This window comes from Belonocnema kinseyi, chromosome 10 (assembly GCF_010883055.1).
Source record: "Belonocnema kinseyi isolate 2016_QV_RU_SX_M_011 chromosome 10, B_treatae_v1, whole genome shotgun sequence".
Taxonomy (NCBI): domain Eukaryota; kingdom Metazoa; phylum Arthropoda; class Insecta; order Hymenoptera; family Cynipidae; genus Belonocnema; species Belonocnema kinseyi.
This window is the reverse complement of record NC_046666.1, coordinates 64840699-64856220: the sequence shown is the minus strand read 5'-3', so window position 1 is coordinate 64856220 and position 15522 is coordinate 64840699. Positions and strand designations below refer to the sequence as shown.

Here is a 15522-nt window from a genome sequence, read left to right as displayed (position 1 = left end):
AATATAATATGATATGATATGATATAGTATGGTATAGTATAGTATAATATTATTCCAGAAAGTTTGACTTTCAGGAGTAAGAATTCGAAGTAATAATTATTAAAGTTTCAACGTTATAAATAGAAATATTTTAATTTTTTTAATTGATTTTAAAATATTCGCGGGAAATTAATTGACCCTTGTACAGCTGTTCTCCGGTTCCTGCAAACCCCGCTACGTGGAAAATGGCGCCACCAGCTGGTTGTGGTAGAGATGGGTAGAGAGGTGATATGGGAGGCAGAAAAAAGTTAAGAGCAGGAAAGATCATGAATTTTTTAGAGGAAAAAGAAAAACATTGGGAACAAAATTGTTATTTTGTGTTAGCTTCAATTATTATTTAACAGTTTAAGAAAAGTGATTTAAAGTTTGTGTGAATGCAGTGAATCTATTGAATCCTTTTCTTCCCTGGGGACGCACATCCTATCTTGACGCCTTTCAGTTTTCAGCGTTTGTTTGTGTTTACTGTGAAGTGCATTTTCGGTATTCTCTAACGAAGAACGACATGAATTCGCAACGGACTTTCATTTTCTCGTTTTTTTTCTATAACAGCGGTGGAATCTCGACTCGGAATTCTCTAAGTAATCAATGATTAGACAATAATAAAATATATCGTTTGATTCACTCCAATTTGTTTACTAAAGTCCGCAACTGTCAAGTTTTCAAAGGAATAAATCCTATGAACCAAAATCAAAATTCAACGGGCACAATGGGAGATGGAGGTGATAACAAGGGCAGGTAATGCACTATTTTTATATTATAATATACTTACAATTTAATTCTTAGATTGTTTACACCAGTTTTGCTCTCAGTAGTCACGTAAAGTTGTAATAAATCAAAGTCCATTCCACTCGAAAATCAAAATTATACATATTTTTACTTTTTTCGGAATAGTTTTGCATAATTTCATTGATTTTTCGTTTAGTTTTTTTGTATCTAACTTTATGTTTATTATCATAATTATTATATTAAAATGCAGGAATTATAATCTAATTTATCAGTTCTTGTGTTCTAAGTAACATTTTTATTTTAAAAAATGGATTGAATCCAATGCGATTATAGTGTTCAAATTATTTAAAAAAATATCTCGATCGTTGGCTACATGTACCGAACTTTCGTTACAAATAATATCTGAATTTTTCGGTACAGATTAAACCAATTGGTGTTGTGTGACAATAATGCAAAAGTTTAATTTTTAATTTACCTTAAATCAAGTTTTCATTTGTTTGAAAGGTCAGATGTTAGGAAAAATCTAATTTATACTTAGTTACACAATTCTAAAATTATCTTAAAAAATATTCCTTATTGGTTATAAAAACCTGTAGAGCAAGGTGAAGTGAATTAGCTCTAAGCTGATGTTACTGCAATATGCATAAGTATAACCTTCTTTCGAAGGTCTGTATCTAGAATTCCGTAATTCTAATCTAAGCATTAAAATAATATGCCTCATGTCTTGTTGAATTAAATTACATTTACTTTTCAAAATTCAAGTAAAGTATTTATTACAAGCAGGACACGAATCGTGTTTATTTTTTGAAGAGAAAATGCGACTTTTGAAGAAAAATGCGACATCGACTTTTTTCCGTTTTTCTCGAAAAGTTCGCTATAGCTAGGAAAAATTCTACCACTTTAATTAAGAACATCAAAAAATGAATAATGTTTCAGTAAAATGGAATATTTAAATTTTCGGTTTAAAATTATTTTATTTCAACCAAAAAAAAGAAACGAATTTTTAACAAAATAGTTAAATTTTTAACCAGAGATTATTTTTCGATTAAAATAGTGAATCTTCAAACAAAAAAATCCAATTTTAACGAAGTATATAGTTAAATTTCGAACCAACTAGTTGGGTTTTAAACAAAAGATGAATTCTCCACAAAATAGACGCATTTTCATGTGCCTCAAGTTCCGAACGTTTAAATGAACGAAATATATTCCCCATTTCTAGTTTGCCCCTAAATATTGTTCCAACTGTAATTTAAAATATGCATGTGGTTAATGTTATGCACGTCCAAATGAACAAAATTTTTTACTGGTAACTGTAAACTAAAAAAGGGATAAAATGTTTGTCAATTTATATTGAAAATAATTTATTATAAAAAAAATAATTATAATGCATCATTTAAATTGCAGTTTGAACAATATTTATGGGTAAAATAGAAACGTCTAAAAATATTTCGTTTATTTGAACGTTCAGAACTTCGGCTACATAAAATATTCATTATATTTTGGTTAGTGATCTTTGTTGGTTGAAACTTTAACTGTTTAGCTAACACTTCAATTATTTTGTTGGAAATTGATCTCTTGCTTGGAAATTGTTGATTATTAGGTTGTAAGTGCAACTGTTTGTTTAAAAATTATTATTTTTTAAAGTCATATATTTTATCGAAAACTAATCTTTTGAGTTTAAAAGTCAGTTTTTTTCTAAACTATTCGACTTTTTAACTTAAAAACTTAATTTTTTGTTGAATTTTTCCTTGGATTGAAAATTGGCGTCTTTTGGTTGAAAATACAAATACTTTGTTGGAAATTCTATATATTTCGACATGAATGCTTTAAAATTTAAAAATCAATGCAAATTATTCCTAAACAATGAAAGTTATTATTTTAGTCATTTAACGTCTGATACTGATTTTTGTTTATTATCTTTAAAATTTGTATGTATCTTTTTGTAGAATTTTTTCGAAATTCCATGCTACTTTCCTTGTACTGATAGGACTTTTTTAATCCTTCTAGTAGATCCGATCTCTGTACTAGTGAAGCCATATTAGTCCAAAATCCTGTAAAAAAACAAGAACCCAACGACCAAATTTAGACCATAACGAACAAACAAACAAAAATCTTATTGTAATCTCAAAAAATAAAAAATAAAATTAATAATAATAATTTTTAGACAAATATAAAAAAGAGGAAAGAAAAATGAGAATTCAACCAACCACATTCCCTTTCTTCTCTTTTTCTTTCTTTCGTCTTTTTTATTATTATTATCATCAAATTACAATAAAATAACATTCAAAATACAATAAAATTGCATTACCTAATGGTAATGGTTGGCTGCCTTCTCATTTTTCTTTCCTCTTTTTTATTTTTGTCCGAAAATTATTATTTTTTCAGATTACAATAGGATTTTTGTTTGTCTTTTTGTTTTTGTTTGTTCGTTGTGGTCCAAATTTGGTCATTGGTTATTTTTTCTTTTTTTAACAGGAGTTTGCAACATATCACATTCCATTGGATTGGTGCTTTCCTGTGCATTTCAGAGGTAAACGTGTGCTTACAAAAATGAAAGTAGATCAAATTTCGCGTAAAACTAAAAAAAACTTTGTTCTGTCACCAACAGTCTTGGTGTTACGGCCTTTCACCCCCCCGTTTTTTTTTCAACAAAAAAACATTCTCCTAACTATAATAGATCGCGAGTTAGCACCTGCCAAAGGTGATCCATTTCGACCTGAATATACCGGTAAATGCCCAGAGTTCAGTTTTTTTTTTTTAATAGCTCGTTTCAGGGTTGTCACAGAAGAAAGTTCCTTGAAAGTGAATTCAAGAGGACTTAATTCTGCGTAAAAAAAAAGAAAATGTTCCTACCCCCAGTAGGTGCAAAAAATAGGCACATTTGGAAGGTGACCTATTGGGGTTAGGAGCATTTTCTCTTTTTTTTTTAATTACGCAGAATAAAGTCCTCTTGTATTCATTTTCTTGGAACTATTATGCCCCTATTATGTACCTCCAAATGAAGTACTTAAAAGAAAAAAATTACTGCCTCAGAAATTGGCACATTCGCACCATCTTTCCAACCAGATGACTGGACTATATTTTTGAAATTTATGTACATGTTCTATGTTACGTGTTTTATATTTAAAAAATACATATTCAAAATTAGAATAGTAAATACAAAGTAATAAATACATCTTTTTAAAAATCTTTTTACAGTTGCCTATTACTGCGATATGCGAGCCAAAATTCTCTAGATGAAAGTTCACAGAAACATGTGCCACGTGAAAATGGCAAGGATAAACCACCATACAGAAACCATCATCATACAAATCGAGCTTTTGAAGTTATGAACGCTATGCGCAAGTGTGTTTCAATTCCTACTTGAAAATTTACATAAACACTATAAATTCCTAATTATCATGATAAAATATCGCAAATTATCTTCCTATTTTTTTCGTTTTATTGTTTTGAACACAAAAGTAAGAAGAAGATATAATTTTTTGGGCCTTCTCTTACAATTCATTCAACAAGCAAATTTTCGTATCATAAACTTAAAACCCACAAACTTTTCATTACACAAACACTATTATTTTAGGCAAAACTTACTTTGCGACGTAATACTAGTGGCTGATAGTGGAATAGAAGTGCCTGCTCATAAAATGGTTTTGGCTGCCTGCAGTCCCTACTTTTACGCAATGTTTACAAGTTTTGAGGAGCGAGATCAGGATAGAATTACTTTGCAAGGTGTTGATCACTCGGCTTTGGAACTACTTGTAGAATACGTATATTCTGCCGAAGTTTACGTTACAGAAGATAATGTTCAGGTTTTGCTACCTGCCGCAAATCTCTTACAATTAACAGACGTGCGAGATGCATGTTGTGATTTTTTGCAAGCACAACTCCATCCATCAAATTGTCTAGGAATTAGAGCTTTTGCTGATCTTCACGGTTGTTTAGAATTACTGAATCATGCCGACAGTTATGTTGAACAAAACTTCTCGTAAGAATAATTTATTTAATATATAATAATAAAAAACAACGTTAGGGACATTACATAACAGGGTGGCCGCTGGATCGGGAATTTATTTTTTGATTGGAATTTTTACCAACGTTCAAAAGCAAAATCTGTCCAATCGCTTGAAATATCACAAATTTCATATAATAATATAATTCAATTTAAATGCAAAGCGTTTGAATTTCACATTTTTTAATGAAAAAAGTTTTGAGTTTATTAAATTTAAATAGAAGTTAATTTATGATTTAAAAAATTGATTTTACAAGATGGTTCTGAATCTGTTCAAATTAAAACAACTTACACGTTTTAGCGTCAAAAATTGAATACTTAAAACAATTAAATTTTCAACCAAGGAGATTAATTTTTAACTAAAATGATAAATCTTCAACGAAATAAAAATGAATTTTTGATAAAGTGCAACTTTTAAGCAAGTGGTTAAGTTCTCAAAAGATAAATCGTCAACCAAGAAACAAAAGAATTTTTAACACAATATTTAAACTTTGAACTAAAGAGATGAATTTTTTATTAAAGTGATTAATTTTAATTCAGAATAGTTGTATTTTTAGTTTAAAAAAGCATTTTCAACACAAATGAAAACGAGTTTTTAGAAAAATAATTAACTTTCAACCAAATAATTTAACTTTCAACTAAAAAGATTAATTTTAGTAGTGCAACTTTGAACCTAGGATGAGGTTAATCTTTCAACCAAAAAATATGAGTCCTAAATGAAAAATGTAATATTTTATTTTTATTTGTAATATTTATATGTAATATTTTATTAAAAGCAGTTGATTTTACAAAAAAAAAGACGAATTTTCAACAAAATATTTGAATCTTTAATTGATAAAGATTAACTTTTGATCGAACAGTATCAATTTTAGCCAAACATTATATTTCTACGAAAACGAATGAATTTTCAATCCAAAAAGGCGAATTTTCGAGAAAAATACATTAACTTTCAACGAAAAACCAATCAATTTCCAACTAGAAATTGAATAGTGAAATTTGCAGTTAAAAAAAATAATTTTGCAATAAAAAGGTAAATTTCCAACCAAAAAGATCAATTTTCAAGTAAAGTGATGAATTTTCAAACTAAGTTAGTTGAAAATTCAATCTAAACAGATTTTAATTTTAAATAAAAAGCAGTTAAGTTCTAAAAAAAACGAAGAATTTTTAACAAAATCTTTGAATCTTCATCCTATCATTAATTAATTTCCAAATAATGAGTTCCATTCTCAACTAAAATGGAGAATTTTTTTACAAAAAATGGTCTCGAAAATGGGTTTTCCACTCAAATTATGAATCTTTAACCACATAAATGAATTTTGAACAAAGTTAATGTTAGAAAAAGTAATATTTTATATTTGAACTAAAAGGTATTTTATTTTAAAATAAAAGACATTTGAATTGTACCAAAAAAAGCGATTTTTCAACAAAATAGTTAAACCCTCAAACAAAAAAGATTAATTTTTGAACCCAAGGCAGAAAATACATGTAAGATCTACTAAAATAGATGAATTTTCAATCCAAAAAGACAAATTTTCAAGCCAATACATGAATTTTCAATTTAAAAAGATCAATATCCAACCAAAAATGGAATTGTTTAATTTTTGGTTCCAAAATTACTTTTCATCAAAGAAAAATATCATTTTTAACAAAATAGTTACATTTTAAACTAGTGAAGAATCTTGAACCAAAATCATGAATTTGCAATAAAGTAGTTCCACTCCTAATTAAGTAGTTGAAATTTCAATGAAAATGTATATTTATTTTAAATGAGAAAACAGTTGAATTTTTCTAAAACGGCGAATTTCAAAAAATAGTTGAATCCTTAACTTAAGCAAATTAATTTTCAATTATTTGATACAAATTTTCAGCAAAAACAGAAAGGAATTATTGTATGTATAAATAATAATTCAAGAATTTATAATTCGAAATGTGCAAATGAAAATCATTCACCTTTAATTAAAAAAATTTAATTGTCAATTTTTTAATGTTTTAACTTAAAATTTCTTTATGTGATATAATTTTGAACATTTACAAATGTATTGATTGTTCATTCACTTTAGAGCATTTAAAATGGTAAGACGAGAAGTGAAATCATTGAAAAGTATTAAAAACTTCCATTTTATACCTGTAAATTATTAAGTGTTTGAATAAAAAATGTCTGAATGAACATTTATTCAAACTTTAATTATAAACGTTTAAAATTTCAGCTTTACATTTTGAGTGCTTCAATTTGAAGTTCGGTTTAGATTGCTTGAAATGAATTCATTTTAAGCTCTATGAGTTGGAATTTTTGATTTTAATGACTGAAAATTGTTTGCGAATCGAGAAGAGACCGGTAATTTTTTTTTCTCAATTAAAACGGCCATCCTGCTTAACCAACCTTTCTATTATACATCAGTAGAACTTACATTAATTAAATTACCAGAGAACTGGGAGAAATGATTTGAAATTATAAATTACGCATTCCTTCCATAAGATATTTTCTTGGAAATTCAACAATTTTGTTAAAGTCATCCTTTTTTTTTTTTTTTATTAAAGATACAACTGTTCTGTTGAAAATTCATCTTTTGGCTTGAAAATTCAACAATTTCATTTACATTTTTTTTCTTTCTCGACTGAAAAATTGTGTTCGAATAACAATTGAACTATTTTATTGAACATTCGTCTTTTTGGTTAATTTCCTTTTGTTGAAATTTAATCTTTTTTGAAAAAAATGTAAATGGTTACAAATTAATTTGGCCGAAAGTTAAACTACCTTCTTAAAAGTTTATGTATTTTGTTAAAAATTCCTTGTTTTTTTTATGTTAAGGATTCAAGTTTTTTATTGAAAATTCGCCTTCATTGATTAAATTCAAGTGTTTTTTATTTCAAATTCCAATATTTGTTGTTGAAAATTCATTTTTTTAGGGTAAACAGATGAAAATTCGGTTTTGTTTTTGCTTAAAAATTCAACAATTTTATGGTCACTTTATTTGTTTCAGAACTAAAAAAACTTTTCTTGATTTAAAATTTAACTGTTTTGTTGAACATTCTTCTTTTGGTTTTTAAAATCTTATTTCTTTTTGTAGAAAGTTCATCTTTTTTTTGTTAGAAATGCAATTGTCTCGTTAATAATTAGTCTGTTTCAATTGAAAATGAACTTTTTTGTTAAAAATTCAACTCTTTTATTTGATAATTTAAGCCTTTTGTTGAAAATTCCTCTTTATTGGTTAAATTCACATTTTTCGTTTAAAATTAAACATTTTAGGTTAAGTATTAATTTTTTCAAATTAAAAGCTCAACTGTGTGGTTGAGAATTCAACTATTTTTAGAAAATTCATTCTTTGAACTGAAAATTATTTTTTAATTGAAAATTGATGCAATTAGTCGTAAATCCGTATTTTTTAGTAGAAAATGATCCTTTTTGGTTAAAATTTCCACTCTTGTTGAAAATGCATCTCTTTCGGTAGAAATTTTATCTTTTTTATTTTGTTTAAAAATGCAACTTTTTAGTTGAAAATGAATCTGGTTTTGTCGAAGATTCAGCAATTTTGTTAAAAAATTCATTCTTTCTGGTTCAATTAAACTGTTTTATTTGAAATGAAAATCTTTTCTTGGTTAAAATATCAACTTTATATTTATTATTGAGAATTAATTTTTGTTGTTGAAAATTCAACTACATGTTTGAAAGTTGCACTACTCTCTTATTTCATCAGAATAATGAAGATTTTATCAAAAACCTCCTCTCCACCCAAATCGTTTTACACTCTTTTTGGATGCCCCCAAAGTAAGGGAGTACGTGGATCATGAATTCAGAAAACTGCTTGCCGTAATTTATACACATCCCCTAACTTGAAAATTGAAACTTTATTGCTAGAGTTTATTTATCATGGTACATACTTTTCAGGGAAGTTGTAGAAGGCGAGGAATTTGTGACTTTAACACCTTTGCAAGTGGGAAAGTTAATTTGTAGTGATCGCCTGACTGTTCCTTCCGAGGAAAAAGTATTCGAATGCGTAATATCTTGGGTTCACCATGACTTAGAAAAAAGGCAAACTGTTCTGGCTGAATTAATGGAACATGTTCGTCTGCCTCTTCTATCTCAAGAATATTTAGTACAACGAGTTGAAGAAGAGCCACTCTTGAAAGCTAATTTGCAGTGTAAGAAATAGTCTAATTTTCCTAAACCATGAATATTCTAAACATTACCATTAAATTTATATTGTTATTTTAATACCTACAGGTAAAGACTTTCTAATAGAGGCTTTGAAGTATCATTTGTTAAAAGGAGAACAGAAATCTCTCTTCAAAACTCCAAGAACGAAACCTAGACAACCACGAGGATTGCCAAAAGTATTGTTGGTAGTCGGAGGTCAGGCACCAAAAGCAATACGAAGCGTTGAATGTTATGATTTTAAGAAAGAGAAATGGTACCAGGTTTCTGAACTTCCAACTAGAAGATGTAGAGCTGGTGAGAATTTCATCGATTTCAGCTAATTAATCGGTTTATTGAAAAATATGCGGGATGTTAAGTTTTGTTTTATTCAGGATTATCTGTGCTTGGTGATCGTGTATATGCAGTTGGGGGGTTTAATGGATCTTTGAGAGTTCGGACGGTGGATGTTTACGATGCATCTGGAGATCAGTGGTCAGCATGTCCTGGAATGGAAGCCAGACGATCAACTTTAGGAGTTGCAGTTCTCGGAAATTGCATTTACGCTGTAGGTGATATTCAAAATTCACGAATCGGTCAAATATATTTACAGATTTTGGGCTCATATCACAGGGTGTAGTGTCCCCACTTTTTTCTTAGTTTTCTCCTTTTTTCCCTCGAACTTTCACCTATTCTCAAAAAACTTTCCCTTTTTCTCTTTAAATATACAATATTTGTAAATACAATATTTGTGTGGCGCGAAAAATTCTCTGAAATTAGTCAGTTGTAGCATTTAACTCTTAAAGGGCACACTTCCGTAAAATTACATAAAGAACTAACTGGGTGTTTATCATCCAAGGGTATTCAAACGTGTGCTGTGCCGGCGGTATTGGATAGTTTTTAACAAGAAAATCAGTTAATGATGTTTAATCTATCTAGTTTAAGGAGAAAAAGGTGTCATAACAGTTTTTAAAATTGAAAGTAGTTAAAAAAATCCCTTTTTGAAAAAAATGGAACAATGACTTCTTTCACTCTAAAATTCATAACTTTTTAAGTTTTTGATATTTTTACATAAAATTTTATTTGAATACTTCCGAGATACGGCGCTTCAAAAATAAAATTTGTCTTATAGTGTTCGTTTCCAAGAAGGTATTTATTCTAAAAAATAAAGTCTTCAATTCAATAAAAAATGAAACACCGTACTTTGCGTGATTAGACGATTTGATTGATCTTAATCTGCGTATAAAAATTATAAAAATCAAAATTATATAAGAAAATAGGTTCTTATGTGATTTGTTAATCTGGCGCCATATGTTCCATTTTCTTGGATTTGGTAAGTTTTGTTAAAGCGCAAATAAGTCGCTGGATGTTTTACATTTTAAAATACCTAGTACTTTTTAAATAAGTATCAGATGGTGTACACTTTTTATCGAAAATGTACAAAGTTAAATAACTAATTAAAAAATGGAATATTACAAATGCATTAACTCCAAAATTAAATGTTCTAACTTGAGCAATTTTTAATTTGAGTTTAAGGGCATGTGACACAGCTAAATACCTATATTACCGACGACAGTTTTTCAGTTCACTGAATGTTTTTTTGAACCTAAGAACTTTTTTTGTAAATAAAATATCGAGCTGAAACTTTGGGAAATGTATTAGAGTACAATAGCGTACGTTTAGGTACTGCATTTTGGTAGGAACTTCACTGAAAATTATTTCATCTTTTTTCTGAACCTCAACATTTTTTGAACGTTCGAACTTTTTTTATGCATAAAATATCGGTCTCAAACTTTGAGAAATGCAAAAGTCGAAAGAAAACTAAGTTTAACTACAAAGCTTAATAATAAAAGATGTAAAAAAATATATTTCAACAATCAATTCCAACGGCATCAGCCGGACCACCTTGTACACGAAAATACGAAACCTGGCGGCCACTAGACGAGGCTCTAGAGGATTCGTATTTTCGTGTACATCGTTACCGGCTGATGCCGTTGAAATTGATTGTTGAAATATTTTTTTTTACATCTTTTATTATTAAGCTTTGTACTAAAACGTAGTTTTCTTTCGACTCTTGCATTTCTCAAAGTTTGAGACCTATATTTTATGTATAAAAAAAGTTCGAACGTTCAAAAAATGTTGAGGTTCAGAAAAAAGATAAAATAATTTTCAGTAAAGTTCCTACCAAAATGCAGTACCTAAACGTACTTTATTGTACTCTAATACATTTCCCAAAGTTTCAGCTCGATATTTTATTTACAAAAAAAGTTCTTAGGTTCAAAAAAACATTCAGTGAACTGAAAAACTGTCGTCGGTAATATAGGTATTTAGCTGTGTCACATGCCCTTAAGACCACTAAAGAGTAGGGCGGAGTGAAAATGTTAAATCAAATTTTTTATCTGAGACAGAGAGGGGGGCTTGTGGGTTGCCATTCGACAAAAGTGAAAGCAAATTTAAAATCAGTAAAATTTAAACGATTTCAGCTCCAACGATTCGATTAATTTTAGCATTTTTACTTCGATTTACTGAACTTATTCAATTTGTGTATTGAAGTTATTTTATTTTTTCTCTGACATTTTTATACCACTGTGAATGGATTTCCAACAATCTGAGTATACCCAATTTTTAAAAATAAATTCTGTAATGGCAGAAGTCATAGAAAAATCATAAAAAATTATGTTAAAATTTAACATTTCTTATAAAAGGATTGTTCGTTTCGAAATGTAAAAATTTATGTTTAATCTTTCCCATATTTTTCCACTTTTTCGTTAGAAATGTATCCTATTTCTTTTTTCTTGAGCTCCTTTATTGACACTATTTGACACTTATTTTTTTAGCGATATCACTATTTTGGAAAAATTCCACTTTTTTAAACTTTGCCTTTGCAAATGTTTTCGAAATTCTTCGCTGATTGGTTACTAGGATGGGTCGGAAAAACAATATGTTGCAAACATGAAATGGAATTCTGTGGAAAAGTTGTATACTATGATTCTTCAAAAGTACAATTAATTTGAATTCGTTCGATAAACAACTTGGTTTTGCGCGTCGACAAAATAGGTTTGAAAAATATCTTATTTTCGTAATTACCTGTTTCTTTTCGACCTGTAGAAACGTTTGAGATATCTGAAAAGATTATCTTTCCATTTCCGATTCCAAAAATGTTGTTTTCTGGCCCACCCTATTGGAACGAAATTTTCGATTTTTTCAGCTTTTTGAAGGAATGTCTTTCAAAATTATACCACTTTTAATTTTTAATACTTATTTCTTGGTGATTTCAAAGTGGTAAATCATATAATTTCTAAAATAAAGTGAGCAAATTCATATTTCACTCGTACTGTTTCAAAGTATAATTTCGAAATGGAAGCGTTAATTGTCGATATATTTTCGTTAAACAAATAATTAATTGGAAGTTTTTAATTCATCAGTTGTATTTATTTACATTTAAGAGTATAAAATGTCAAATTGGAAGCATTAAAAATCAATAAATTTTAGAATTGAACATTTTAAAAATAAATAAGTTCCAAATTTAACAATATTAATAATGATCGATAAAACCATTTTTTTAAATATACGAATGTTCCACATTTTCTGTTTTAAAAATAGCTAAAATTAGAAATCCGTCCCAATTAATAACAATTAAAACAGAAAAGATTTAAGTTTGGAAAAGAATGATGTTAAACTTAAAGGAATCGGAAAATTGAAAGTTTTCGACTTACGAAGAAGTTAATCTTACAACAAAAAAACTTAAACCTAGAAATTAGACAAAATTACTTTTAAAAATTGATTCAGACTATCCCAGATCTTTATAGATTTGTGTATTTATCTTTTCCAAAAATTCTTGAAAAATTCAAAAAGATTTTGATAAATTTCAGGCGTGTCAAATCAAAATTTCAACAAAAAATCTTATCTTCGACTAAAGAATAATATAAGACAGTTCAATTTTTAACCCAGAATATGACTTATCAACATAAAATTAATTTTTAATAACAAAAAAAAAATGAATTTTCAACAAAACATTTAATCCTGAATCAAAAAGCTAATTTTTCTATCAAGAAGTTTGTTTTCATATAAAAGAACAAGGCATTTTCAACAAAATAGTTACACTTCGAACCAAAGAGGTGAATTTTAAACTCAAGCTATGAATCTTAAATAAAATAAGTGAATTTTTTTACCAAAAGGCATGTGTTCTTAGCGAAAAAGTCAATAGTAAATATTAAAACTAAAAAATATTTGAATTTCAAATAAGAAAAAGTTGAAATAACCGAAAAAGACGAATTTCCAACAAAATCAACCCAAAAAAGATTTTAAATTTAATGAAACAGTTGTAAGTTTAATAAAAAAAGATTCAACTTCTACCAAAAGAGATCGATTTTCAAACCAAAAAGACGAATTTTGAACTGAAAACAATCTTTCAATCAAGAAAGAACAATAATTTTAGTTGCATTATAATTTTAGAGAAAAAATTATTTTTAATACCAAATAAAAATTTCTAATTACTATTTTCTTTTAATATCTAGAAAATCTTTAAAAGCTACAAAATATTTTTAAATATTCTCTTCATATACATTTTTCAAATTAAAGAACCACTATAAATATTTTCAAGAATCTTCAATTTTGTTGTACTTAAAACCTTTCAAAATTTTGACAAAATTTGAAATTTTATTTGGATATCTTCAAAGATCTACATTTTCTTACAAGATTTTTAAAATCATTTCAAATTTTTAATTATTTGAAAATGTTTTGAAAACTTCTAAACAACTTTTAAATCAATTGAATTTTTTCCTAAGATTTGTGTAAAATTATCCCAAATAAAAAAATTGGCTTAAAATCTTCTAAATTATTTGTTTAAAAGTTTTTAAATCCTTTAAAATTTTTTGAAATTTTTTGAAATAAAGAATAATTTGAAATTTCCCCAGAAATCTAAAGACATTTTTTTTATTCTTTTGAAAGCTTCCGAAATGTTTAATAAGTTTTTAAGTTTTTGGTTCAATATCTTCAAAAATCTACATTTTGTTTTAAATGTGTTGAAATAATTTTAAATAATTTTTATATCTTTATAAAACCTTTAAATATCTCTTAAACTTACTAGAATTTTTTCGAACAATTTTTAACTCTGCAAATTTAACAAATTTGGCTCTAAAATCTTCTACATTATATTTTATTAAATTTCGAGAAATCATTTGAAATGTTTAAAAATATGTTCAAATATTTTCTTAAAATTCATTTGTTAAATAAACAGTTAATTAAAATTTTCCCTGGAATATTACAAAATATTATATTAAAACCCTTAAAATTTCTTGAAAAGCGTTAAAATGTTATTTCAAAATGTTCCAATATCTACATTTCGCTAAAAACTGTGAAACCTTTTCAAATTTTAAATTATTTTTATTATTATCAAATGATACTGTAGTAGGAAAATGTTAAAAACAGAATTATTTCTCATTAAAATCTTTTATCAATATTGTTTAGAAAATTTCAGAAATACATTTCACCAGCAAATAAAGTTACACTTATAAATTTTAATCCGTTTGTCATTTTAAAACATTAGATTAAAAAGGATTAAAGTATCATTTACAATTCAAATTTTTGGTTTGGAAATATATTTTTAGAAAATTCAAAAGAAAGTAGCATTGCTACTATTTTTCCAAATTTATTCGATTATTGACACTATTTTTTGTCTCTAAAATGAATCTGAGCCTCTCATTCTTTATATAGGTGGTTTAAAATTGTTATCTGATTGGCATTTTTAGGTTGGAGGTTTTGATGGCTCGACAGGCTTGAATTCGGCCGAAGTTTATGATCCGAGAACCCACGAATGGAGATTGATAGCTCCGATGTCAACGCGACGAAGTAGCGTTGGAGTTGGCGTTGTTAAGGGATTATTATATGCTGTAAGAATATTAAATTATTATTTTTCTACAGTTTTTAGGAAACTGTGAACAATTGTTAAACTTTTGTCGTTAACATTGTATTTTTAAGGTTGGGGGTTACGATGGAGCTTCTCGACAATGTTTGTCTAGTGTAGAATGTTACAATCCAGAAAAGGACCAATGGAAACCCGTTCCTTCGATGTCTGCGAGGAGAAGTGGTGCTGGAGTTGGAGTTCTAGACGGGATTTTATATGCAGTTGGAGGTCACGATGGTCCTTTAGTCAGGAAAAGCGTCGAGGCTTTCAATCCTGATACAAATCAGTGGTCGCCAGTTAGTGATATGGCACTTTGTCGACGAAATGCAGGCAAGTCCCAATTGTTTAAAAAAATATATATCACAATTACTGCATATATTTTTACAAATACATTCTAGAGTGATTGATTCTGAACATATCTATTTAGATTATTACATTTTCCAAAAAGAAAAAAATAACAATCCAAAAAATTAGTACATTTCTAAAATTGCTAATATTGAAATTAATTCTTTTTCAACAAATGTTAAATAAAAAGACTTATATTAAGACATTGAGGTTAATTATTCAGAACTCAATGTAAAGAAATCTGAAAATATTCATGAGTAAGCCCTTCAGAGGTAGACCGCGGAAAGAATGGTTAGAATGTGTGAATGAGACCCTACTTAGAAGAGACATAAGAAGTCATAGAAACACGAGAGCCTGCATGAAAAAATG

The 15522-nt window shown here is 27.8% G+C and overlaps 2 protein-coding genes across 3 annotated transcripts in view; one reads left to right on the top strand and one right to left on the bottom strand.

Moving 5' to 3' along the window:
• LOC117181704 overlaps positions 1-4476 on the bottom strand; it is a 176966-nt gene extending 172490 nt beyond the window's left edge. The window contains exon 1 of one of the 2 annotated variants that reach the window (XM_033374637.1): positions 4354-4476. The gene's annotated coding sequence lies outside the window, so the exon portion shown is untranslated. Of the gene's footprint in view, positions 1-808; positions 836-4353 lie in introns of those variants that run through there. The other variant, XM_033374638.1, reaches the window with a different exon arrangement.
• Positions 275-15522, top strand: part of LOC117181702 (ring canal kelch homolog) — a 23703-nt gene continuing 8455 nt past the window's right edge. The window contains exons 1-8 of the mRNA XM_033374635.1: positions 275-774; positions 3964-4110; positions 4343-4747; positions 8658-8911; positions 8994-9221; positions 9299-9471; positions 14654-14794; positions 14883-15138. Of these exons, the coding sequence (XP_033230526.1) occupies positions 716-774; positions 3964-4110; positions 4343-4747; positions 8658-8911; positions 8994-9221; positions 9299-9471; positions 14654-14794; positions 14883-15138 (1663 nt within the window). The 5' untranslated portion in view covers positions 275-715. The remainder of the gene's footprint in view (positions 775-3963; positions 4111-4342; positions 4748-8657; positions 8912-8993; positions 9222-9298; positions 9472-14653; positions 14795-14882; positions 15139-15522) is intronic.